Source organism: Globicephala melas, chromosome 1 (assembly GCF_963455315.2).
Source record: "Globicephala melas chromosome 1, mGloMel1.2, whole genome shotgun sequence".
NCBI classification, from domain to species: Eukaryota; Metazoa; Chordata; class Mammalia; order Artiodactyla; family Delphinidae; genus Globicephala; species Globicephala melas.
The window spans coordinates 5807696-5835601 of NC_083314.1; the positions used below are offsets into that span (position 1 = coordinate 5807696).

General features: G+C 38.1%; 1 protein-coding gene across 16 annotated transcripts in view; it reads left to right on the top strand.

The window, feature by feature from the left end:
• KCNT2 (potassium sodium-activated channel subfamily T member 2) overlaps window positions 1–27906 on the top strand; it is a 405220-nt gene that overhangs the window by 327063 nt on the left and 50251 nt on the right. For 14 of the 16 annotated variants that reach the window (XR_009563185.1, XM_060294948.1, XM_060294737.1 and 11 more), the window contains 3 exons: window positions 10900–11011; window positions 22835–22936; window positions 27359–27442. Coding sequence is in view for 15 of the 16 variants with exons in the window: in XM_060294948.1 (XP_060150931.1) it covers window positions 10900–11011; window positions 22835–22936; window positions 27359–27442 (298 nt within the window). In the remaining variant the exon portion in view is untranslated. Of the gene's footprint in view, window positions 1–10899; window positions 11012–22834; window positions 22937–26615; window positions 27443–27906 lie in introns of those variants that run through there. The other 2 variants (XM_060295360.1, XM_060295361.1) reach the window with 2 other exon arrangements.

Sequence of the window (27906 nt, forward strand, 5' to 3'; positions counted from 1 at the left end):
AATTCAGATAGATGAGATTTATAGCCAATGAATAAAGTGAAATCATACTTTTTGATTCCATGCTTGGCAAAAGCTAATTATAGTTTTAACAGGAGAGGATCCTGGTCTTTTTGATTAAACGTGCCATTTTAATTTTCAGCTTATTGTGAGTTTATTTCTCTTATGGTGACAGTTCTATTGGTTTGACATATTCTCTGAATGAATTATTTTTATTTCAAGAGAATAATAAACTCCCATCTTACTGAGAGGTGCAAAGGCTCTAATTAATCTTTTTCAATGAACTAGATGACCAGAATAACTAAGGGCAGCTGCACATGCGGTTGCTGGTGGTGGGAAGGCCGCCTTCCCTGAGTACCTGGTGGAGGAGGCATCACATATTGAAAGAATGACTGGATGAATGAATGAGTGATTTTGGATCTTTTCACTATTAAGGTTACCTATCTTCAGCAGAACATTTAGAAATTATGCAATTTGTATGGCTCATAAAAACATCTAGACTGAATAGTTTCAAGCAGAAATTTGAGAAGAACTATGAAATACCCAGATTTTGTTCTCTCTTTTCCTGTGTCTGTAAAGGCATTATCATTTTTCTAAGTATATAACAATATTTTTCAGGAAAAAAAAATTATGATAGACCCACAGACATAGAAAACAAACTTATGGTTACCAAAGGGGAAAAGGAGGGGAGGGATAAACTATGAGATTGGGATTAACATATACACACGACCATATATAAAATAGATAACCAACAAGGACTTACTGTATAGCACAGGGAACTCTACTCAATATTTTGTAATAACCTATAAGGGAAAAGAGTCTGAAAAAGAATATATATATATATATATATATATATATATATGTATGTGTAACTGAATCACTGTGCTGTACACCTGAAACTAACACAACATTGTGAATCAACTATACTTCTATTTTTAAAAATATGGTAATATTTAAAATAAACTTTAAAAAATCTATGAAACTTTTTTATGGAGTAATTCATCAGCTGTTAATCTAGGCATGCTAAACTAGGCTAGTCTTACATAATAAAAGAGTCAGTCAGATACAAGTGGGTCCCTATGGTATATGGAATACCATTTATGTAGATAAATGACCCAAATCGTACAGACTTGGTAGTTTCCTTTTATCGGTGCAGTCAGTCAGATATCACCCTTGAGGTCACTCTGCCACATTCCTTGAAGGTTTCATTTCTTGATTCACTGTGACTCTTGCCAACCCTGCTTCTACCATAATTCTTGATGTTTTCAAAAATCCTACCCAGATGGTCCTTTCGATGTCTGACCGTAGCCACCTATTCTCGTGGTCATTAGAATACCAATAGTTCCTCCCCGCCATATTCTGAATTTCATTCAACTCTCTGAGCACTACTACTTATTTTCTACCTCATTGCTTCCCATATCCCCCACTCCGAACAGTCGTTTTCTGCTGGAATCTACTGTCCACTGATTCTACTGTCCTTAGTCACCTGAGGGCTCTCTTCCCTCTTTACCTGGATTAAACTCCAAGATCAGTCATGACAAACAGTCCTGTGCTGAAACCCTAAACAGCCAATTACTGATTATCTACTATGGGCTAACACAGATCTCAACTCTGTTTCCTTTTTCTGTCTTCCTCCTACTCCCAGTTTTCTGTCCTTTCAGATTTTCTACCCACCAGCTTGCATGAAATTTCCTAGAGGCAGATGACAGCACTCCAGAGAGAGGATCCAGTTACTCTTATAAGTAAGCGTCAGGCACCCAGAAGTCCAGTCACAGTGGGTGGATAGCAGACTATTTATTCAGGAGAAAAGCCTAGGGCCCCATCTCCAAGGCAACTAGATTCTTACACATCGAGTATGCAAGAGTAAATAGTGTTAAACATGATTAAAGAACACAACTTAGGTAATACAAACAAACTTTAACACTTCATGAAGTGGACAGTCTGCATTCCCAAGGGTACAGAGAACTCCAAACTGGGGTGAGAGGCAGAAAGTTTTTATAGCTTAAAGAATAAGAAACAAGGAAGAGAAAAAAAATAGGAAATGAATAAGGAACAAGGATATAAGTACAGAGCCCAGAGTTGGCTTGGCATTTGGGGGTTGGCTGACTTGACTATAATCTATATCTGGTCAAGTGGGACATTTACAGGAACAGGAAGGTTTAGGTTTTGGTTTGCTGATGTGGCACCCAGGGCAGGAGCCACTCCATCTTGGGCCTAGAAATTATTTCAACAACAGTAGGTCTAAAAGATCTCAGCCAATCCTTGCATCTTTATGACCATCATTCATTCCTCAAACGAGAGCCAATTTCTTACTGGCTAACTAGTAAGGCTGGGGTGTTGATAGAAGTCTGGCTAACAGAAGTCATTTCAATTCTGGTATGTGTACTCTTATTACAAAAACAAACTGTGCCACCCCGGGTGGTGAAATAGAATGCTTAGCTGCACCTGGAGTTTCTCTTAAACCAAACCTTGAACCTATCACACTGTTTATGCTGAAGCATTTTAACGTAAAGTGAGAACTATCTTAAGAGTCATGCAGCTGGTATTGATGGAGCTTAGGATTTAAATCAGAAGTGTCCCAAAGTCTAACATTAAGTTCATTTTAATCTAGGCAGCCTGAATATGCCCACACTGTTGCATCATCCTGCCAAGCAAGGTTGCTAAAAGGACTAAGTGAGATGATTTCTGAGAAGCACTCAGCAGCGCCAGGCACATAATAGGCAGATAATAATTGGCAGTGTCCTCAAGTTGCAGTTTCTAAAATATCGTGGTCATGAAAGTGTGTAAGCAGACATTATGGTTACTTTACTAGCTAGAAAATTGGGGCAAGAATTTAGATGCAATATTTTCTTTGGCTTATTTATTTCTAGGAGACAATCAAATCTTGTGATCTCCATAGTATCTGGATGGTACTAGGCAAATAAAGAGTACTGTATACTGTTACTTTATATGGGGTGATGCTACATTTTATGCTAGCATTTCTGACTGTTTAGCTGTTTGGGCCATGCCATTTTAACTTGATTATTTTGACATTCTGTTTGGACGTGGGGTTTTTTGACTTTTACATTTTTTGCTTCTAAAACTGTGAAGGAATGTGTTAGAAAAGTCTTCAATCTGTGCTTATATTAGAGCCCAGGAGACAAGAATGAGATGGAATTCAAGTATGAAATGAAAGTAAGAGTGCTCTAGTTCACAACCTATTGATGTAACTGGTATGACCAGTCTGAAATAAGGTTAAATTTGTTATTCAGAAGCTCAGATTGATCGTTTGAGCCCCTACCTGCCCAGCTTACTAGGACTCACAGCTTTACTCAACAGGGCTCTCTTCTCCCCGGATTGTTCAAGGACCTTAAAAGTTAGTCCCCAAAGACCAAAGGCAAACAGAAGCTCCTTAATTCACTGGCAGTGTTTATGTGCATGGGAGGTGGAAAGGGGAGGAGAAGTTAGGGGAGCCTTGGGGGCATGAGGAGAATTCCTTTCCGTCTGCAATTGCATCTGTGACATAGTTTTGTGATTGAAAGCTGGAAAACACAGTTTAATGTGTCTTCATCCACCTTGTGTGGCAATTACCTGTTTGCTGGTTTGGCCCCAGAGAACTACCCAGGAAGTGATTCATCTTTAACATCCAAAGCCTAGAGCATGGTGTCCAGAGTTTTAATGCTCATTTAGTGAGCACTCTGAAGTGTGTGCTAGGATGGCTGGACCAAGAGGAACCTCCAGCCGTGCTTTGTGCCAGCATGAGCTGCCTCTCCAGAAGGACCTAAGTGGGTCCTTACCCAGATGTGTTCTTTCTCGCAAGGTGAGTTTTCCTTTATGGGTTCTTAGTGGCCCCATAAAGCAGCAAACTTCCTCTGGGATGACCTCTAGCCCAGAGGTTCCAGACCCCCTGAGGAAGGGAATGCCTCCACTACTTTGCTCAGAAGAGACTGTGAATCCTTTGCAGCTGGCCCACCACCTCCCCCAGAGAGCATTTCAGAGCACAGAAGACATTGGCAGATAAGGTCTTTGTCAGGTTAGAGCCTGTTAAACTTTCTCTCCTACCTGTCTAAGCACCTTTCCTTACATTTCTAAGAGAAACACTCAAGTGAGTCTCCCTAGCACAAAGATCCCCTGTCTGATTTCCAAATTAAAAGAAAAGCAGGGGGCTTCCCTGGTGGCGCAGTGGTTGAGAGTCCACCTGCCGATGCAGGGGACACGGGTTCGTGCCCCGGTCCGGGAAGATCCCACATGCCGCGGAGCCGCTGGGCCCGTGAGCCATGGCCGCTGAACCTGCACGTCCGGAGCCTGTGCTCCGCAACGGGAGAGGCCACAACAGTGAGAGGCCCGCGTACCGAAAAAAAAAATAATAATAATAAAATAAAATAAGAAAAGCAGATCCTCACTTTCAAATTTAAGTTTCTCTTGCTAAAGTTTTACCTAACAAGGCGCTCGATACATTCGGAAAATATTGAACGTTTTCACATTTTTATGAACGAGTATTAGTATCTAAATTAAATTTAAATAAGCACATCAAAATGTGCCTTGAATGAAAAGCAACCACTTCAAATGCCCAAGACATTTTGGGGTAGGAAGTTTTGCTGTACTATCCAAGGAAAGTATTAAGCAAGTCATTTAAGGACTTAGCTAGAGGATTATAAATTTGGCAACTACTGAAAGAAAATAGAAGAATATATGTGATCTAGTCCAGTGGGTGAAGGAATGCCTCTCCCTGAGGAACTGGTCTTTTACTAAAAAGATAAAGGCAGTAAGTGGGCTTAAAAGATGAACAGAGCATTCCACAGGGGGGCAGCAAATACCAAGGCGCTAGGTACTAAACATCCAAGGACTTGGAGCAGAGCCAGAGGAAGGTACGCCAAAGGCTGAGATGGAAACCAGAAGCCAGACTATTCATGGCTTTGAAGAACACTTTAGTAAGTTGCCCTTTATTTTAAGAATAACAGGAAATCATTGAAAGATAGGAAAGTTTAAAATATTTTAGCTACAGTGTGAAGAATGGTTTGGGGAAAAGTGAGAGTGGGTGAAAACCGACCAGTTAGAAGACTTTTGAATTGCAAGGACTATAAGAGCATAAATGTCAAGTTAAAAATAAAAAAGGAATATCATCTCTAGCTTGGCAAAATAGTCATAGTCTTACTGAAGAAATAACACACATAGGCACTTGGGAAATGATGTAATTCAAAACATTGGTACCGAATACATATCAATGCAAGAGTGATTTTTTTATACAGTGCAAAAATTTTAATATTTTGTTCGGTTTACATGGATTAAAATTTTAAATGCAGGAGATATCTGATATTTATTATACTGTCATTTATTACTACTACCCCAGACTCAGATCTAAAGTGTTTTAAAAACATTTGTGAAAAAATATATTCATGTTTGTTTTAGTGCCAATATTCAATCATAGTCTAAAACTGGGGGCTCATGCATCTAAGTGTGTTTCTATACCTTTCATAATAATAGACACCCTTTGTTATTCAGAAACATCATTCCCAGCCACCACTGATCAAAATTTATAGTGTAACACACTAGCTCACTAAGTAATATTTTTATTAAAATATTGTAAATAATTTTCAGATTTGTATGTTCTGATGTTTGTTTGTTTTGCTTTAATATATACAGGCAGCTAGTCTCAGAGTTCTCCCAGTCTCTGAAATGAAGTATATGGTATGGTTTTCATCTTTGTGTTGGTTAACGTACCTGGGCATGTCAAAATTATTTATTAAATGAATTAATTCAAGCAGATGACAGTTCCATAGATATTTTACACAATTATACTTAGGTCACCGAGTAAATTGGCCCATCAAAATGTGTCTTGAAGAAAAAACAACCATTTCAACTGCCAAAGACATTTTGGGATAGCAAGTTTTACTCCAGTGTACAAGGAAAGTATTAAACAAGTCATTTAAAACTTAAACTAGAGAAGTAATTGTAGAACAATTTAAAATAGAACAAACTACATTATTTTCAATTACTATATTGCTTTATGATGCTCCTAGTACCTAGGGAAAAGAGACTTATGAGGTCATTTAATTCTAAAATGTTATATATTCAAAATGTATTTAGGTCATATTAAGGCTCAGAAATGGATGTACAGTATTAGTATTTTAAAGATATATAATTAAATCTATTAGACAACCAAATTTGCAAATATAAAGTATTATAATTGAATACAAGTAATATTTTATAGATACGAAGGGCACTACAATAAAATGTTTCATTATTTAAGTATTATTTAGTTCTAGACTTTCACTAGGTGGCAGACTTAGTGCAGTTTCTCAGTTTAAACTAACATAAATGGTGTAGGTTCAATTATATAGAACAGAAATGGCACATCACATAAATTTTGTTGTCCTATCTAATTTCAACTCTAGAAGTCACGTAAATACAATGACTAGATCACTCAGTCATTTTATTACTGACTCTTACTAAGACCTCAAATACATCTGGCTACATATATATATATATTTCTGTTTGATGTAATGTGTTAGAAAAGGATTATAAACAAAAGATTTCAAGTGGTCACAAATTTGTCTAAAGTTAGAAAAATAATATATGTGAAAGATAAAAGCCATATTTCTCAAAGAAAATAAAAATTTCCAAAAGTTGAGATACATTTTTCATTTGTTTACTCTGCTTCCTCAGAAATTCCTTCTCTGGCCATATATCTCAGTACCTTCCAAGATGTTCCTCACAAGCTATCCATTCACTAGCATCTTAAAGCTATTTAATTTTGAACCACAGATTTCAGTCATCCACATTTATCATCCTTAGAAAAATATGTACAACCTTATAATTTATGAATTTTTTGCAGTTTCCTCTATTAGATCATAAGAGTCTAATATAAAGGCAGGAATTTCATGTTCCACTTCTTTTTTATCTCCTGGAGACCAGAGCTCTCCAACAGCAAACACTTGATATTTATTTGCTAAATTAGATACTAAATATTGTCCTCAGTAAATTGAAACAACTATAATGAAGTTATGATCTAACAGCTCCTATTTCCGGATAGATACAGAAGTAGAGATTACAAAAGTTTAAAATAGAGTTGACTTGTAATATCTGAAACTCCAACATGTTACTAGATATTCTTAATAACTTACTATTTTATTTGGGTCATTTGAGTTTCCTTTCCTACCTACCTATTTATTAAAATAGGGAGGGGGGCAGGTTCGTGTTCTAGACCCTGACTGTTTGTGTGTGACCCAGGCTCTGCTACCTACTAGAATGTTACCTTGAACGTTTTATTTGGTTTTTCTGGGCCTCAGTTTCTTCGACTGTAAACTAATAACTGTAAGTAAATCATAGAGTAGTTTTTGGAATTTGAAGAAATGGTAAGTGACTCTCTCGATTTCCTAAACAAGTTGGTAACTATCGAGACCCAAAGAAGTCAGGCAGTTGGGGATCCCATGCTAGGCAGAACTGTGTAGCGTTGGTACACTGGCAGTAGTGGAGAACCCTGATCAGGAGCCCTGCTAGACAACCACTGGGCCTGCCCTGTAGGGCTGCGCTCACTTCATGGCCTGGCTCAGACCAGCACACACCCAGAGATACTGCAAAGGCAGAGTCAGGCGTGAGCCATATGTCCCCAGCTCCTCCCAGGGAACAGGGGGTGCAGATGGAAGCCCAAAAGAAGGAGGTCCTTAACCTGATGTTCTGAAGATTACATGAATCAATACATGGAAAGCTCTAAGAATAATGCTCTGTAAATTTTAGATATTATCGGGTTTTGGACCTTTCTTTAACCTTCCAAAAGATTTAAAAAAAAAAAAAAAAGTGAAAAGACAAAGAGAAAAACCTCAGGTCAGTTAATTTTCCTTTGTAGAAGCTCAGATCATGAATATGGCATTTATTCTCTAAATGAGACTACATGCTTTATCTTCATTCGTCCATGTTGCTCTTATTTATTCATTTTAGTTTCTGTTTTGACAGCCAATTGACACACCATATCATGGTAAATATCTTTAGAGACATTGTTCTTTTAAGATATTTCTTTTTTTTTTTTTTTTTTTTTGTGGTATGCGGGCTTTTCACTGTTGTGGCCTCTCCCGCTGCGGAGCACAGGCTCTGGACGCGCAGGCTCAGCAGCCATGGCTTACGGACCCAGCCGCTCAGCGGCATGTGGGATCTTCCTGGACCGGGGCACGAACCCGTGTCCCCTGCATCGGCAGGCGGACTCTCAACCACTGTGCCACCAGGGAAGCCCTGAGATATTTCTTAAGTGAATACTTGTGAAACTTCCAGATGGTACGAGATTTGTCATTTCTTAGGCTTACCAGATGGAGTTGCACCAGCCCAAAAGTCAATTGATATTTTTTTCTATCAGGCCACTCTTCTAATTTTTCAAAAGTTTCTGAGAAAATGAACTTTTAATCAAATGTGCTACCATTGGGGACTTTTGAGTGAGAATAGAGCTTCTAAAAGAAAGTCCTGAGGAATACAGATTATATGGTGTTTCTCCATAAACTAATCTAGTTAAATCACACCCCTTCTTCACCAAGATTTAATCCACTAAACCAAAAATACACAAATCAGAACTGCGAGATGTGTTTATTGTAACAAAGAATTATCAATTAGAGGAATATAATGTGAACTACTAGGACACTAGGAGGGAAACTTTGCCTTCCTGGCTGCTGTGCTTTAGTAGGAGGGCTGAGGTGTGGATGAAACCAACCAGAGTTTAGTGCAAAATGCAATGTAATAAGCAGTATTACAAATAAACCAAATACCAGGAGCCACTGTGGATTCTGACTTTAAGCAATGGTACAGCTTCATCTCAATGAGATTTGATAAGAGCTTTAAATAATTGTTGAGATTCCAAATATAGGGGTGGAGGAGGAAAGTAAGGAAGGAGGAAACTACATTTCAAGCAGAAATAGCAACAGGAGAAAAAAGAAAAAAGTTAAGAAAATAGTAATACCGCCACAACTAAGGAACAGGACCTGTTATGTATCAGACACTGTGCTAAGTCTTTCACAAACTGTATCTCTAAGTTTCATACCACCTCTCCTGTACAGGATCTGAGGTTTAGTGTTTCCTCAATCAACTCAAGGTAACAGAACTATTGTAAACCGTGATGAACTGCACAAATAAAATTATACTTTGCGGTACGCGGGCCTCTCACTGTTGTGGCCTCTCCTGTTGCGGAGCACAGGCTCCGGATGCGCAGGCTCAGCGGCCATGGCTCACGGGCCCAGCCGCTCCGCGGCATGTGGGATCTTCCCGGACTGGGGCACGAACCCGTGTCCCCTGCATCGGCAGGCGGACTCTCAACCACTGCGCCACCAGGAAAGCCCAATAAAATTATACTTTTAACATTAAAAGTCAACAAAAGAAATTATGTTCTGATTGTTCTTTTGCTGATATTATTTCAATCCAACTTATTACAAGTTACCTGTAACTTGTACCTTAAAGTACAATAATATTTGCTCTCAAAATGGAGATGAGGCCGTGTGGCTATATTTATTCCTCCGAAGAGTGGATCTCATGAAACACCTGATGATACCGTAGTTTGCAAAGGCTTTGATTAGGTAAGTCTCGATACCGGTCCAGCAATGTAATCAAGAGGGCACATGTAGTTTTCACAGATAACTCTGAAATATAGCATTTTTAAGCATTTTTTAGGTCTTAACTGATAGGGTGACTAAGCCCCCTGGAAATTGACCTGAGGGCCCCTCAGGGAAGGCCCAGCAAGCCTGCAGGCAGACCCTCACTCCCTGGGAGGAGGGAGAGGGTCTAGCAAACCATCCATCAGCTTTAGGGAGTTAGAGCCGAGGAAAGGGGTAATCGCATCCGTCATTCTGGAGTTCAGAGTCAGGGCTCCCAGCTTCCTCTCTAAGACACCAAGCCAAGCGCTCAGGCAGATGGAGTAACAGTGCCCTCACTCCTGGACCCCGCAGATAATGCGAGATCAGCTGGAGATGCTGATTTGTTTCTGAGCCACGAGTCAGATGTTTCTGGCCAGCATATTTCAGTCAGTTCTAGTGCCTGAGTTCAAGGCATGGATTCAGCTACTGGTAGGAATTTGAAGTGGCCATAACTGGGTTTGAAGACATATTGTATGGAGAGCAAAGCTGATTATCCCATGATGTGGCCGCCACAGCGAATCTCAAAATATTTGAGCCAGGACAGCTACCAGTGATCACGGACATCAGATCATCAGATCAGAGATCAGATCATCAAGCACAGCGACAATAAGAAGGTGTTTGCTGTGGTTTTATTTTGCCCGGTTTTTTGGGGGGGGGGAGAAATCATGCGTGTGCATGGGTATGTGTGCACTTGCACACGTGTGTGTTTTTGAGGGAGAGGAGGTAAATGGAAAGAACGCTAATGCAAAACTCTGGGCAAGTGGGCAGTCTCAGGATCCTTCTAGAACAACGCCATCAATTGAGCCATGGCCTCAATTCATTACAATGAGTTGTTATTTCAGTTAAAATAGTTGCTCTTCTCAGAAGTTCATTGTAGCAGGATTTGGCATTTAAAGGCACATACTATGAGGACAGGGAACCATAGAAGATCAAAGAACTCAATTATGAACAATAAGCTCATCATAGGAAAATTTTGCCAATCCGGATATTCATCTTACAAATTTCTATTTCAATATTATCCATGAGATAACTTCTTCCATCAGCTTTATGAATGTGTGGCGAGAAAATGCCTAATAAAAGCCAAATTACTGAATTTATTTTTCTTATGGTGCTAAAATGTTGGTTAAAATATTCTTTGGGAAAGAGGGTTTCATTTTTCTTGCACTGCACAGAACAGGTGATGTGGCATGGCCTGCTCTTATAATGGCGTGTAGTTTTATGCCTACAGCTAGGTATTACTCACTCATAAATATGTTGTTCTAAAAAATACCATATTGGATTGTTAGCGTAATGCAAATGTTTCTTTGAAATGCAGGTTGTTTTCCAGTCTCAGTATTATCACAGAGCTCACCCACCCAGCCAACATGAGATTCATGCAATTCAGAGCCAAAGACTGTTACTCCCTTGCTCTTTCCAAGCTCGAAAAGGTAAGAATTCACATCATGAAGTAAGTTGCATTTAACCTTTTGGGTTGAAAGACGAACTCTAAAATTTCTACATGTAGAGAGAAATGCCATGAAATAGTAAAAATAAAAATGCTGTTTTGAATTCCTATATGGGGGCTAAAATCTTAATTTATAATTTTTTAAAAGTATGGATTGATGGATCTGAACCATTTATATCACAAGTGAACATGATGGAGGTATCTCGTTCCATCATCGGTAATCATAAATTGAAAGCATGATATATGAAAGAGTTAAACTCAACAGGAGTATATATACTCACTTATAATGTCCATTATTGATAATATCACGAGTACTATGTCAAGACATCTACATTTACATAGGAATTTGCAGTTTTCATAAATCCTTAAAGTCCTAGAAAACTTGTAGGCTTTGTTGAAAGTCAGTTCCCAAAGGAGATAATATGAGACACAAGCTCACAATCTGAGACAAAGCCAAGTTTATTGCTTATGTAAGGGAGGCTGTCACCTCAAGAGAGCTTTTTTTTTTTTTTGGTTTATAAATATTTATTAAAATTGAAAGTTGTTTGCTCTTCTATCCCATGAGCATCCATCCACCTGCCTGTCACCTGTTAAGATGCATGACTGCTGTCATAAATGCCTTTGGAATCTTCAGGATAACAGAACATCTGCCTTTGCTTAAAACTCCTTGTTCCTTGCCTTCCTAGCCAACACCGCTCTTCACAACTTTATATAAAAGTCTTCAAAATTTGTACACCAAGTGAGCCATCCATGAATAAAAACATATACCTGGGATCCAAAAAAAGTTGGCCTGGACATGTCAAAGACTCAAGTCCACCTAAGAAATAAGAGTGGTTTTATAATAGCCAAAGATGAATTTTCTCCCCACAAATCTAAAACATGCCTGCAATCAGATAGAGCTAATTAAGACTCAAGAGAGCTTTGTCAATGTCTTGGAGTGGGGAAAGGAAGGTCAAAGTTTATCAAGAGTTGGGAATTGTATTTAATGAGGCTCTTTTCATGTGGGGACTTACTAGGATTAGGAAGAGATGAGAATAACGCTAAGGAAGACAGTGGCATTATTGCAAAGTCATGTTATGGGCACAGAAAGGTGTGGTTTTCTTCTCAGTATCCAGGCTGAGTGTGGGGATAAATGGATTTTGCATTCCAGGTGTACTTGATACTAGTGTACTGGGAGAGTTCGATGTAAGAGAAAAAAATAAGATCCAATCTTATACGTGAGAAAATGTGTTAAATCTATGCCATCTTTATTGTTTGTAATAATATTTATAAAATAGAGATAAGAATGGCTTACATTTTTTTTTTGGTTAGTTTTTTTCTTTCACTTCATTTTATTTTGATTACCTGTTACTTCGGGCACTGTCCTGATTCCTGGGTGACGTACTGTTGAGTGAGGTCACTTCTTGTCTGTGAGGTACTCTCAGAGTGAGGTACTCTTGTCTGTTGGTTTCCATCTTCAACGCTGGTCACATACATTGTGTTGGTAGAGCCTTGCCACTGCCCCTTTATAGGCATAGTTACCTTGTTGCTAGGCACTGCTTCCAGATGAGGAAACAGAGTTTAAGACAGATTAAATAACTGTTGTGCCCAACACATGCCATCAGTGATAATGGTAACTGTTCATTTCTAATCAGTGCTTCTTATCACTTATACGTATACAGTTAGTTTACTGTTTAAAGTAATTATCTTCCTATATTTGTATTCTAAGCACAGGGAGGTAGTTTTAGTATTAGGAAACTGATCTTTGTTTCCAATATTCAAATACATTCCCAATAATATTTTCTAGAGTTACTGTTGGCTGAGGAAGTGGTGGATTTTTATTCTTCTGAACGCAATTATGAATATCGTTTTATTCTACCTATAATTAGATGCACCTGCACCTTCACGGATGGGGCCTTCACCTTTAGAAACACAATCAAGGTTTTGAATTTAAAACAGACACCAACTTGGCTGCTTAAGACACTTTTTTTTGTCATGAAGTGGTTGTCATTCAAATTGAAGAAGTGATAGGATTTGCAAGAATGAGTATGGAAGGTTAGCTTGCATTCATCCTGGTAGCTGATGTGTTCTTGGTAGACCTTGCATTCTCGTAGATATGTCGTTGCCATTACTAATAGAAGGAATACTCTTCAAGGTTTCTCTGGAAGCGACAACTCACTGAAGAATATCCACAATAATAACTTCCTAATGGACCAGACCATCATGCTTTAGTTTGTATTTTTTTCATCTGATCATTCTTTCATCGTTGCTGAGTCGTTTTATTTTCTATTACATTATCTTTCTTGTCTTGGATATTGACATTACCTTACTGCTACTGTTTACTCAAAAGTAGAGTCGTCCCTCGGTATCCATGGGGGATTGGTTTCAGGACCCCTCCCTTCTCACCCCCCCCACCCCAGCAGGGACCAAAATCTGAGGATGCTCCAGTCCCTTATATAAAAGGGTGGTGTGGTGTCTGCGTATCACTTACGCACATCCTCCTGTGTACTTTCAATCATCTCTAGATTACTTATAATACCTAATACAATGTAAGTTCTATGTAAATAGTTGCCAGTAGGTGGCAAATTCAGGTTTTGCTTTTAGGAACTTTCTGGAATTTTTTTTCTCCAGTATTTTCAGTCTGTGATTGGTGGAATTGGCAGGTGTGGAACCTGCAGATACAGAGGACCAACTGTACTTCCCATGTTCAGTCATTGGTCATTGGGTCATTGACACTCCTCCTAAAAATCTGATGTAGTGGGCAGCTGAAACGCAGTATGAGAGCTAAGCAGAGATGGGAAATGTGATGGGTAACAAGGAACCCGAAGAGAGGAAAACAACAATAGAAAAAAAAGAGAAATTTTTTGTCTCCTCTCCCTCTAAAGATTTATTTCATTTCTCTTATTTTGACGCATTTCATAAAAATGAATTTTATTCATGCTTATGCTACAATTTGCTTCAAGACTGCTTTTTAAAAATTGCTTTTGAACCTTCTCCTGTGATGATCATAATTACACTTTAGCAATCATATGGTAATCACACATTGATGTAAGAAGCAAGGTAATGAAAAAGTGAGATGAATAATACAGTATAATAAAAAATAATAATTGGTCTCTGTCTGTAGTTCCTGACACAGCACTTCAAAAACTCTTGGAATTTCCTAAGTGATAGGAGTATCTTCTGTTATTCATACCTTTCAACCATGCCTGATTTTATGTTAACAAGCCAACTCATGGAGGGGCCTTGAAGATTGAAACTTTCAGTACCTCCTCACCTCCCTGCTTCCAGGGAGGGGAAAGGGGCTGGAGATTGGGTTTAATCATGTGGTTAATGAGTTAATTAATCATGCCTACATCATGAAACTTTGATACAACTCTGAAGAATGAGGCTTGAGAGCTTCCTGATTGGTGAACATATTGATGTACCAGGAGGGTGGTGCCCTCAGACTCCATGGAGACAGAAGCTGCTGTGCTCAGGACCCTCCCAGACTTGCCCTGTGTGCCTTTCATCTGTTGTTCATTTGCATTCTTTATATTAAGATGATAATCATTAAGTATAGCACTTTCACACATTCTGTGACCATTCTGGAAAATTATTGAAACTGAGGTTGTTATGGGAAGTCCCAGATTTGTAGCTGGATGGATAAGAAGTGCTGTTGGTTTGGAGACACCAAGGACTTGGAGATGGTGGCTGAAATGAGAGCAGTCTTGGAGGTCTGAGCCAACTCTGAGTAGTGAGCGTCAGGATTGAATTGTAGGACACCCTGTTGGTGTTAGAGAATGAGTGTCAGAATAGAAACAGTCATGTCTATAAATCATATATTGCTATGTAGTCAGTGGTAGAGCAAAATAATACACATTGGAGATATATTCTGGGAGAAATAGGCAAGAATATCATTTACTTTTTAACATATTCACCGTCTTAAAGCCAGAAGGCAAAATTTTACATATTCTCAATTTAAATTCAAGCCACTAAATATTCTCTGAGCACCTACTGTGAGCCATATGCCTTCCTCAATGCTAGAAGTTATGAAATTGAATAAAACACATAGAATTTGTAATTTGACGGGAGACAGATATATCGGAACAAACAAAAACACATTGCCGTATTATTTTTTTTTCTGTCCAAACAACTTGGACTACTTTTTATTCATAATCTAAGTGCTATCGTGGCTGAGGGAGGGTTTGGTGCTATCTTCCGGATTCATTAGGAAAATTTCTTATCCAATTTTTAAGAAAATATTTACCTTCCCCCATATGGGTCCAGGAAGAATTTGAGAATGCTAATTAGTTTCTATTGCTTTTAAATGTAGTAAAGCACAGCCTGATCTACTCTAGAGGAGTGATGATATGTAATTTATATATGGATAACTATTTTAATGTACAAATGTATCTATTAAGAATGTGCATAGTGAAGTCCAGTGGTTAGCACTCGGCGCTTTCACTGATGGGGCCTGGGTTCAGTACCTGGCCCAGGAAGTAAGATCCTGCAAGCTGCGCAGCACAGCCAAAAAAAAAAAAGAAAAAGAAAAAAAGAAGAGTGTGCATAGTATTATGATTTCACACAATAGTTTCAAAGTTGTCACAGGCTGAATGTTTATGCCACCCACACACACCAAAATTCACATGTTTAATCCTTCAACATCCTTTCCACATGTCTTTCAGAAGCTTCCACTTTTCCAAATTTCTCAATTCTCAGGAGCATCAGGGCCTTCATGGGAGAACAGGGTGCAGGAAGCCATTTGTGTGTATTGTTTGTAAAACACATATTTCTAACATATAAATGGCGTGGTTGAAGTCCAGTTTTGCCCGTCACTCCTAGTGTATGGCTGTTGTCTCAGTATAATTACTAGGAGCTCCTGTCAAGATGTCCTGATTTGGATGATTAACTGCATAATCACCCTATTTATAAGGCAAGGACCACTTGTATTTTAGTGTAGGAGGATAATAACATTGCTTAGAAGACCCTGCATTCCTCTCTAAGATAAGGAAGAGGGTCCCGCACACCCCAGACTCCTTCAGCATGAACTTGCCTTGGGTTGACTCAAGGGTTTTTTGGGACATGGGTCTGAGTTAGCCTTGAGTCCTCATAAACAAGGTGGACTCCCTGAGTGTCCATCAAATGCACCCCCTCTAAGCTGCCACTTAGACTGGAACAGATGTGCGTGTGCGTGTGTGTGTGTGTGTTTGTGTTTGTGTATGTGCATGTGTGCATGGGTGTAGTGGGAACCTACTCTTTCCAGTAAGAAGAAAAGTGGACATGCAGAAAGAAATGCTCTTTATTACTAGAATCGCCTCCTCTTTCTGTTTGCAATATAAAGAGAGGAGAAATGAAAGAAAGAGAAAGAGAGATTGATTTAAAGCCACCGATGGCCCAGGGTCCTCTCTCTCCTCAGTTCCCAAGCACACACTCCAGTGAGAGGCTCTGATAGGAAACCTGTTCTGGAAGAGCCAGCGCATCTCAGAGCTGCTGTGCAGAGCCCCTGTGATGGGGTACCTTCTGTAGAGACGAGTCTCTTTCTGGGGAAGGCTCTGTAAACAGGATACATAAAACCATAGCAACTCATTGAAGGCTTTGGTATTTTAATATAAGGATTTTCTGTATTTGCATTCAAAAGGCCACTCCCTGGGCAAGCAGTTTCATGAAAGGAAAGGCACAGTTAGTTTGCCCAGGACCTGAGAATTTGGAAATAGGATTTGAGGGTTGTTGGTGAACTAGGGTAGGGACAGGGAGAAAGAGGGAGGAAAAGAGGAAAAAAAAAGAAGACGTTATGTCAAACAGTGTAAAGAAGGTCAAGTAGGATGAATGGTGAGAAAAGCCAATTGCTGAGAAAATACGGATAGAAACCATTAATTTATGCCAATAAAATTCTTGACTTTTTTTCACCTCCCACACCGTTCTGCTAAGTCCAACAATTTTATCATCTATTCCATATGGTACTGGATGGACACAGTTTAAAAAAAACACAGTTTCTGCCAGAAACAGATCCCTTCTTCCAACAAAAGCATATGTTCATGATAACAAACCAAATGAAAGAAATAGGTAAGACCAAGGGTATTAAAGTGTCTGAGATCTTTTAATACTGATTTGGATTTCTCAGATTTCTTTTAGGTATTTTTAGATAAGTGGTTGTTAGGAAAACACAAAATCATCATGGAAGCTTCAGTTGAATCTAGAATTCTACTAAGGAAGCAAATACGATATGTCTGATAAAAAGGTATTATATATTTATACTAGAAGCAATCATAGAAATATTTACTATTGTATTTTATAAAACACAATAGTCAAAAGAAATACTAAAGTCAGAGAAATTTATATAACACAAACATTGCAGTTTTTCCATCTTCAAACCTAAAGAACCAAAGTGAAAAGAAGGGGTATTGAGTAAACCGCAAAGGGTTTCCTTCCTCCCTCTTAATATAAATGTTATAAACTTTATGCAACAAACTTTCCCTAGATGTAGGCAACTACTATAAGTGGAAAGGATTTATTCATTTGTTCAATAAAATTTCATTGACTGTGTGCCAGGCATTGTGTTAGGCATTGTCCTGGGACTCACTGAGCTACCTCAGACCAACAGAAAACTAATAAAAAAATAAACAAGGAATTATAGATTTCAGAAGAGCTCTGAAAGTCATAACAGGGTTATATTCAAAAGTAACTGGGGAACGCCTACTTTAAATAAGGTGATAAAGTAAGGTCTCTTTGGGGAGGTGATATTTGAGCTATAATGATAACACCAGACTAGTCCAGTCAAAACTTGGAAGTATCAGTACAGGAAGAAAGCAAGCAATATCAAGTCCACAACGTGATGCATCACTTGATGTGTTTGAAGAATTACTAGTAATAGAAGACAGTAAGTGCTTACTATACATAATACTTTTAGATGTTTTATCTTGTTTATTTATTAGAATGACAATGCAATGTCATCACCAATATGAACCAATATGAACCCCATTTCACAGGTGATGAAACAGAGGAAGAAGGAGCTTAAGTAACTTGTACAAGACCGTCCAACCAGAAGTGGCAATATTTGACTGGTCACCTTGTCTGTCTGTAGAATCCAAGCTCCAAACCACTGTGTGTTATACTGTCTGTTGGATCCATATTTTTAGCAATTGGACTTCTCTACTAACCTTGAAACTCAAGTCCAAATTAACTTATAGTCTTCTCTTCTTCCACCTTTCCTTTTTTTACAGAAGGGCACACTTATCCACCCAGTTATCCAGAAAGTGGGATATCATCCTCATCTTCTCTCTACTACCCAATTCAGTCAAAAATTCCCTCAAATTTAATGTCTGATGTCTAAATATATTTGAAGAAGATCTGTTTCTGTAAACCTTCATTTCTCACTAGAATTGCTGCCTTAACACCCTCATTTAACTTGCTTGGTCTCCCCGTGCCACCTCCCCATTTCCAGTCCATTTTCCATATTGTCACCAGAATGACCATTCTAGAAATGTGGCCATATCACTCCTCCTCTTAAAAAATATGTAAGTTGTTTCTCATTACACTTAAGATACAATTCAAAATTGTTAACATGATTTCAAAATGGGTTCATCGTATGTCCTGTTTTTCCTGGAGCTGTCCCAATTTTCACCCTTGTTTTTCAGCGTAATTCTTGATAACATCCTTTTTCCTCTCAAGTGTCCTGGAACTTTAACATCTAATTCCTGGCTTCTGTTCCAGTCTCACCTCTGACCTCTCCATCCAGCCCGTACACTCACACTCAATGCTGTATTCAAACAGAATTGCTTATAGCTCCTCAAGTCTTTTAAGCTTTATTCCTATCCAGCTTCTAGCATATGCTGAACCTTTTGTTTATGACTTTCTGCTTAACACCTGCCCTTCCCAAATTTACTGGCTAATTTCTACTCATATTTGCGTCTCCACTTAGACATCACTTCTAATTCAGTCTCTCGACTTTTCCACCAGAAGACTACGGTAGACGCCCTTCCTACGTGCTACCCAAGCATCTACCCCTGTTTTGTTGCATATTCTCACCCCGGTGTCTTCCCTGTTTGTTTTTGGTATCACTCACAGTTACTGAGTTCTTGTAGGCAAGGAAGGTATCCATATTTGTTTACTAGTGCCTGGTCCATATTCAATGCATAATAATTCTATATTAACAGAATTTATGAGTTCTAACAGGAATTCTGTATGCCTAGCACTAAGGATAATGCCCTATGTAGAGTAGACTTGTCAACACTATTTGTTATTTGTTAACTGACTAATTTAGTAAATAAATGAATGAGTTAGTGTTTGATTGGAACCTTTAATAATGAATGATTTATAAAATGATACTTATCGATAGGATTCAGATGTGTGGAAAAAGGAAGTGAGTACCTTTCCTTCAGTGTAAGCCCTGAAGGTAAAAGAATATTTCTGTATTTGGAAAATACAGTGTATGAACTGGAAAATGTAACTGAACCAAACTTTTTTTTAATTAAATGTGCTACGTAATGTAATTTAACTGAAGCATCTATGTAAATGTAGGTATATAATAAAAGAGAACATTTGAAATGTTGGTTAAACCTTTATTAAAATTAGAGAACAACCCACTGGATTTAGGAAATGTATCTTCTCCGTCAGTAAATCATTGAGCAGGGATAATGTGAGTGAAAGAAACCGCTATATGCCAAAGATGACCCTGCCTCTGATCCACTGAGCTTACCATAGACTCAAGTTTTCGTCAGGAAATTCTTAGGACAAGCTCTTTTCATGAGGATATGTTGCTTTTTCACAGAAATCTTGGCTTTGAGCTGTCCAGGCATGTATTCCGCAAGAAAGTCTGGATCTTAGAGTAAACTGATTTTAGATTTATGAACAAAAATTTACATTATTGCAATTGTTTGGCAGCAAATGAATTGGCAGCATCGTGTTGGATGACTGGGTGTCACAAAAGACTAGAGGTTGGCAAATTAATAGTCGGTTTAAGGCCCAGCAAGTACTGTAGCAGTAGGATGCAAAGAGAGAATAATTCTAAGATAATTCTAAGGATAAATGCTGGAGTTTGGAAATTTAATGGATGGACTGGGGAGAGGGATGCAGAGATGGTGGTCAGAGATTCTCTGATTGACTAGTCAGTACCTTTGATTAACTAGTTAGGCGATTATTCAGCATGATGAGAAATTCATTTTAGTAAAGCATGAGATTATGTTTACAGAAAGATATTCATGATCAAAGTTCATATGGTATTGTATAGACATGCTTTGTAGTGAACTATAGTAGCAGTAATTTCTGTACATGACCAAGGGTTTATTGAAGCATTTCTTTTCCTGCTCTCTTTTTTTTAAGGGTAGTATTAACCAATGACAGGAGTAGAAAAGTCAACATACAGATGTTAGAAGGAGAACTTACAGGACACAGATTTGTGATGCTTTGAATGCAGCACTTTTGGATGTGATTCTAAAAGCTTTTACTGAGCGTTGTCAAATGTGTAAGCTTCACAGGGATGGACATCATATTTATAAATGCCCTTCTATAAGTGCTACCATAGATGTGAAATTCTTGACCTTAATATCGTCTTTGAAAATGTTAAATTGAGAATTCTGTTGACTTATGTTTTAAGAATTGGCGTATTGTATTACTGCAAGAGATTTGATTTTCAGCACAGTGCAACCTTCTTTCAAATGCATATGTCTTTTTTTCTAATTCCATTTTGTTTTAAAGCACATTTTAAATGTAGTTTTCTCATTTAGTAAAAGTTGTCTAATTGGAAAAAAAAAACTATTCAGGCTGATAGCTGTAACTGAACTTTGGGAAAGATGTGAACGCTAATGTATGGGTTTAGAAGTCCTAAGATGAGATATTTAAAGCCAAAAACTAGACGGTTTCACACTGAGAGCAGAGGAGAGGCCGGAGTTGGAATCATGTTCTAATCACTAAATTATGGCTTTTCTCAGTCTTCCTCCAACTTGATTTTTGAACAGTATTTGAGACCACATCTTCCTCTACAGCTGGAACGTGCTCAGTGTGTCCGGCTCCTCGGATCTCCGTCTGTGCAGCCACTGTACACTCCCTGCCTCCCACCCACCCCAGCCCCACGTATGATCACCTTGGGAACATTCTCCTGTGCCTCTCCATCGCCACCACCCAACCACCACGACTCTCTGAGTCTAACCATGAACAATTTAATTCCCTATCTAGTTCTACTGCAGCTAAGTCTGCATCAAAGAAAAAAAAAAAAAAAGAACAAAACTTGATTTAAAAATTTTAAGGGATGAGAAAACATGCAAAAGCATAAAATCGTACTTTGCCATGTGTCCCAAGCCCCTTGTTAGCTAGAGGAATGAACAATGAACAGAGATGATGGTCCTTGGCTTAGAAGATCCCAGGCAGGTAACAGAGATCTGTCACCAAGTTCTGGGAAAGAAGACCCTGAATGAGCCGTGTGCAGAGCCCAGCAGTCTTGCTGTTTCCCACCTGACCTCGTGACAGATGCTGGACTTCAGATTCTTAGGGTCTCGGCACTTTATTTTGGCTACTTGCTTTAACATGGGCTGAAGATCTGTGGTTTTGGCAGTACACCTTAAGAACCAGATGTGGCCCCCAATTCACAGGAAAGCCTGCCTATCCCTGCAAGAAGACAGCTCATTCCAGGCATCTCCTAACCACCGAGGCGGTTCAAATGAAGCATTTTTGACACCAAGCCTAGTAAATCAGAGACCGCGTTGTGATGTAATGGACACGGACACCGAGGGGCCACCACTTGCGCATCCCTCCTTCTGTCTACATCTCAAGTGAGGATGTCCTTATAGTCTGGATGGGCCTAGATGTGGTGGAATAACTCCTGTTTCTCCCTGAAAGGTTTGATTCTGAGCACCAGCCTCATCTGTCTGTCCAGGGGAAGCCCAGGGGTCAAGTCTCTCTAGTACCATCATGACAGCAAGCAGCAGCAGTGGCCCCCGTCCTCTCCAAGACCCCTTCCTTCAGCAATGCTCCCTCCCCTCCATTCTTAAAAAGGGGGACCCAGAGACGTCCCGTCCCTTGAGATCTCCCAAATTTGCTACATTAGAGACAGGGGCTTCCTCCCATTGCCTCTGAGAGCGAGGGGTGATTTTTTTATTGGCTTGGCTGTGTCTTGTATTTCTTGTTAAACGGAAGCTGGCAGCAAAAGAAACGAACATTTTTGGAGTTACCACTTAAGTACAAGGTTAAGAAAGTCCTTCCAATCTTACACAAACATCTGGTCATAGGCCTTCATTTATTAGCAGGCACTAATAGCAACAGAGTTTTTCAAAAGAAACCCTCATCCACCGTAATACACACGCAAACACACACACTTTTTTTGTCACTTACAGAAGCTTAGCTGCAGATTGGTATGGTTGGCACAACTTTAAAGGCAGATGGGTAAATTAAAACTCGAATGACAGAAAGCTAGGAACCACTGGTTGTGATCGCCCTTACTTGCCTATGTTTTTTGTCCTCACATATGAGAATATTCAAAAGCAGATATTCTAGATGTTAGGATACGTTATGTGGCTTTAGGTTTTTTTATATTTGATGAAATAGTGTTATTATGTGTGTTCCTTTTATTAATGTCACTTCAAATCCTGTTCAGAAATAGGTACTAAGAGTAAATAAATGTTTAATGTATGAAAGGATTAAGCTTTCTTTACTACTGGGTATTTTAACCAGGAAAACTTGGTTATGAAAAGTAAAGGGACATTAAAAATACAATTATAAGTGAAGTCATGACACATTCATAGCTAAGAACCACATGATAAAAATGGCTTTCTTCACATATGTTAGGAAAATTTAAGTAAGTAGAAAAGCATAAAATAGAGAATGCTCACAAATTTTTCTTTTTCAAATTTCTGAACAGAAAGAAAGAGAGCGAGGTTCTAATTTGGCCTTTATGTTCCGACTGCCTTTTGCTGCCGGGAGGGTGTTCAGTATCAGCATGTTGGACACGCTTCTTTACCAGGTATGCAGCGTTTCTTGTTTCTCTCTAAAATGTTTATTTTCTATTTTCTTTAGATTCTATCAAACGCATAATACAACTAGTGTTTCTCTTGGAGCCGTTAACTTAAAATTGGCTCTGGAAGTAATCCAATATTTTACTTCATGTATTTAATGACATAAATGTGCCTATGAAACACACTGTAAGAAAAAATTACTTCTCAGAATAATCTATGAAGTGATATCAGGCATTCTATGACACCAGTGTCCTACAATGTTTAATGTGACATTTTAATACATTTTGCATATTCCTCTAAGCACATTACTAGACAATAAAAGCTAAGAAAGAATTACTAGGTTAAAAAAAAGACAGCTTTCTTTCTAATACATATTTTTTTAGTAAGTAATAGCAAATGATGTCAATAAACTGATAAACCAAGGACACTTTAAACATCTGCTAATTATTGCCTACTTCAGAAAAACGTAAGGAAGATTTTACAACCACTAAGAACCATTCGGTTTGTTCCTGAATGCCAGTTTTACATTGTCATTTTATCATTCTTAACTTTAGCTAAGAAGTTCATAGAGATTTTATTTTACACTAATATATTTTAATCTTTTTTTTAACTCTGTCAGAAACTGAACAAAAGCAATATTTCGTATTCTCTGAATCAAGTAATCAGATACTTTTAAAATATATCCATTAAGAGAAAAAAGATATTCATAAGGCTTTAAGTTATTTGATAACTTTAATCTCAAATTAAGCATTCAAGCATTGTGTTGTCTTTTTTGATCATGTATTTTATGTACCCTCATCCTCCATGCTTGAAGGAATAAACTAATCCAAAGAGGGTTAAGGCTTTTCTACTGGCCTCTGGGCTAATTATGCCTATGACTATGTCTCTGGCCGTGTTTCAAACCATCTGCTTATGCCAGATGAGTGCGGGAACAACACAGCAAAGAACCATAAACACTCCTGTTCTCCCGAAAGTTTCCAGACACATTATCTGGGTACTCCGGAAGCCAGGCTTCTACCCCAGACCCCATTGCCAGGCACACGTAATTCTGATCTCTCAAAGAGGGGGTTCAAGGGAGGGATTGTTTGAAGAGCAGTGTTGCCTCTGAGGGGATTTATATCCATAGCAGTCAAATGCTTGCTGTCATTATGCACCAGTGGTTTTCAGATATTTTAGCCACAGTACCTTATGTTTAAACGAAATCTCATGAGAAAGTCTTTGATATATAAGCTAAGTAGAAGGAAAACCACTCTGTAGAATTGGAGTGCAGTAGTTATTACTTTCCTTTCATTTTTGTTTCACTTTTTTTGTTACACATAGAAATACAGGAAATTGTGTTTTTTCCAAAGCTAGCAGCTGCAGAAAGAATGAACTAGAACAATAATTTTCAAAGTAGTAATTGCCCATTTACCTTCTGATGTCAAATGAGATATTTTAATGGTAGGTTTTTCAGACAGGTAAAGAGTATTTATTTACAGGTTAAAAAGAGATTAGAAATTTAAAATATTTTATTCTCTAAAATTATATAACATGCATTCTTCTATTCTTAAAATATACAATCTAATTCTTTTGGTTAACGATTTAAACCCATCTTCTTAAAGATAAATGCTTATATATTCAAGAACTATTATAGATGACTACAATTTTATAGTGATTTACTATTAATGTAATTCTATTCTAGACCTCATTTTATTTGCTTCCCCAAGGAAAACTATAACATAAGCAGTATTATCAATCATAATATATGGATGAGACAAGGGCTCAGGAAGGTCAACTGTCCAGTGTTTAGTGGGAATACTCATCTTCAAGCCATGCATACCTCATTAGATTAATCCCGACCCTTTTCCTGTGGTAAATGACTCTGCGTTTGTATAATGCTTGAGTTTGTTTGCTTGTTTCGTTGGTTTTTATTATATCCCACTTGAAACACAGATCGCTTTCATATTTTTAATCAGTTTTATTAATTCTCATCTGTGTAGATCAGGAAAACCAATTATTAAAAAAGTTATTACCTAAAATAACATTAAATAGATATTAAAAAAATCTTCTATGAAAAATGTTCTATGATTGTATCACATAAGACATAATGCATGGATTTGGTGATATTAAATGGGGCTATCCACATTTTTCGCTCACATCTAACTCTAGTCTATGCCCTGATGAAGTTACAGGACAGATGACCTCTGGACAAAGAATGTGTTGATGAAGAATACAGTAAACATTAGCTATATTACCACATCTGGCTCTAAAATAGTTTAAAATAGTCATTTGCCAAATCTTCAGTTTAATTTCTCTTCCATGAGTGCTTTCTGTTTTTTATTTTGGAAATAATAGTTTTAAGTGCCCAAGAATTTGTTTAAAATTTTTCTTTAGCACACACTGAGTTACAAATGAAATTGAATGATGCTAACAGGGGTGCGTGTCACAGCTCCTCTTGGTGGCCCCAATATGTTCATGTCCTAATTACTAGGAGGTTAATACGCCTTGAAAACCAAAGAGCCATTTAAATAAATGGCCTGAAAAAAATGGAATAGATGTGTTTCCTTATGTTCTTTTCTAGATGGGTTTATTTTTTTGAAACTAGCTCTTGGTAAAAGAAATTAGCAATCAACAAAGTAGTCTAGATGATTTGTTTAAAAGGTGTTATAGGGCTTCCCTGGTGGCACAGTGGTTGAGTCCGCCTGCCGATGCAGGGGACACGGGTTCGTCCTCCGGTCCGGGGGGATCCCACATGCCGCGGAGCGGCTGGGCCCGTGAGCCATGGCCGCTGAGCCTGCGCGTTCGGAGCCTGTACTCTGCAACGGGAGAGGCCACAGCGGTGGGAGGCCCGCGTGCCGCAAAAAAAAAAAAAAAAAAAAGGTGTTATAACTTTTAAAGTCTTTGCTATACAAAATAACTAGATGATTTATTGTTATTATTTTTTTATTGAAGTATAGTTGATTTACAATGCTAATGTCTGCTGTATAGCGAAGTGACTCAGTTATAAACATATATACATTCTTTTTTCTAATATTCTTTTCCATTATGGTTTATCCCAGGAGATTGGGTATAGTTCCCTGTGCTATACAGTAGGACCTTGTTGTTTATTCATTTTAAATGTAATAGTTTGCATCTACTAGCCCATCCCTCCCCCTTGGCAACCACAAGTCTGTTCTCTATGTCTAAGAGTCTGTTTCTGTTTTGTAGATAGGTTCATTTGTGCCATATTTTAGATTCCACATATAAGCAATGTCATATGGTGTTTGTCTTTCTCTTTCTGACTTACTTCACTTAGTATGATAATCTCTGTATGAATGGATAAAGAAGATGTGGTACATATATACAATGGAATACTACTCAGCCATAAAAAAAACACAAAATAATGCCATTTGCAGCAACAAGGGTGCAAAATACCTAGATGATTATTTAAATGTTTCACTTGTTAACACCTGACGATCAAACTCAAGGCAGTAATTTCATACGATTTATGAAGTAATTGTTACATATCATGGTGAAATTTGCTTGTATGGGTTGAAAGTCTCTTTTCACTCAGACCAAAAAATAAACTGAAGAAACTAGAAGCATTTTTCAGTTAATATTTGAACTATTGAGTAGTGTTCTAACAACATGTCAAAATATATGTTAGCAAACAAAATAGTCTCATGATGGTATTTAATACTAACCTATTGGGCTTCCCTGGTGGCGCAGTGGTTGAGAATCTGCCTGCCAATGCAGGGGACACGGGTTCGAGCCCTGGTCTGGGAAGATGCCACATGCCGTGGAGCAACTGGGCCCGTGAGCCACAACTACTGAGCCTGTGCGTCTGGAGCCTGTGCTCCACAACGAGAGGCCACGATAGTGAGAGGCCTGCGCACCACGATGAAGAGTGGCCCCCGCTCGCCGCAACTAGAGAAAGCCCTCGCACAGAAACGAAGACCCTACACAGCCAAAAATAAATAAATAAATAAATTTATTTTTTAAAAAAATACTAACCTATTAATTCACTAATATTTAGATTTACTTAAATATTATATAGAAATGTATTCTACTAGCATCAAGTTTAATCCTAACAAAAAACCAAATACCGGTTGAAATATTTCATTGTAAATTTTAGTCATTTTAGATTTTTTAAAACATTCTCTATTATATTTCGGCTTATAGTTTTTGTTATTAAAAATCTAAAAATGTTTTCATCACATCCAATAACATCCATAAAATTTAAGCATATCCGGATATTCTAGAAAATAATCATTTCCCATATTTCTTTAAGGACAGCTTAACTGTACATGTGTATTGAGGACACTGGCAAGATAGATTTTTATTTCCTTTTTTATGGGGGCTTAATGATGTGTTACAAGAAATAACCTTTAAGATGTGATAAGATGTTCATGCTCTAAGCTATTCTATGTATTTCCTACACACAATAAATACGTATTTTGTTTATATTGCAGTCATTTGTGAAGGACTACATGATTTCTATCACCAGACTTCTGTTGGGATTGGACACTACACCAGGATCGGGGTTTCTTTGCTCTGTAAGTTACTAATCTCTGGTGTAGATTATTCTGACAGGCAATTCTGAAAGCCATCTATAATGTACTTTGGCTAACTCTTCTATGTCATTTATTTATTTTTTTCTAATACGTGCTCAAAGAATAGCATCCTAGTTTTTTTTAATCCCTTAAACAATGTTTAGGGAAAACATTATTTAAACTAATAATCCCGAAGATAGCCATTCTGTACAAAATTCAGAACAAAAATGATCCTGAAGGTAGCCGTTCTGTACAAAATTCTAGCAGGTATTTGAGACTGAGTTTCTGACACAGGATGCTACACTGCCAAGGTAAACAGCGATCATGACATTTAACCTCTCTGTTTTATAAATAAGTATACTATGCCTAAGTGTATTTAATGAAGTATCTTGCTAACAAATTCAAATTCATGTTTAGCAAAGAGAGACTAGTACTTATGCCTCCTGTCTGTGAGTCCTGTGCTCCAT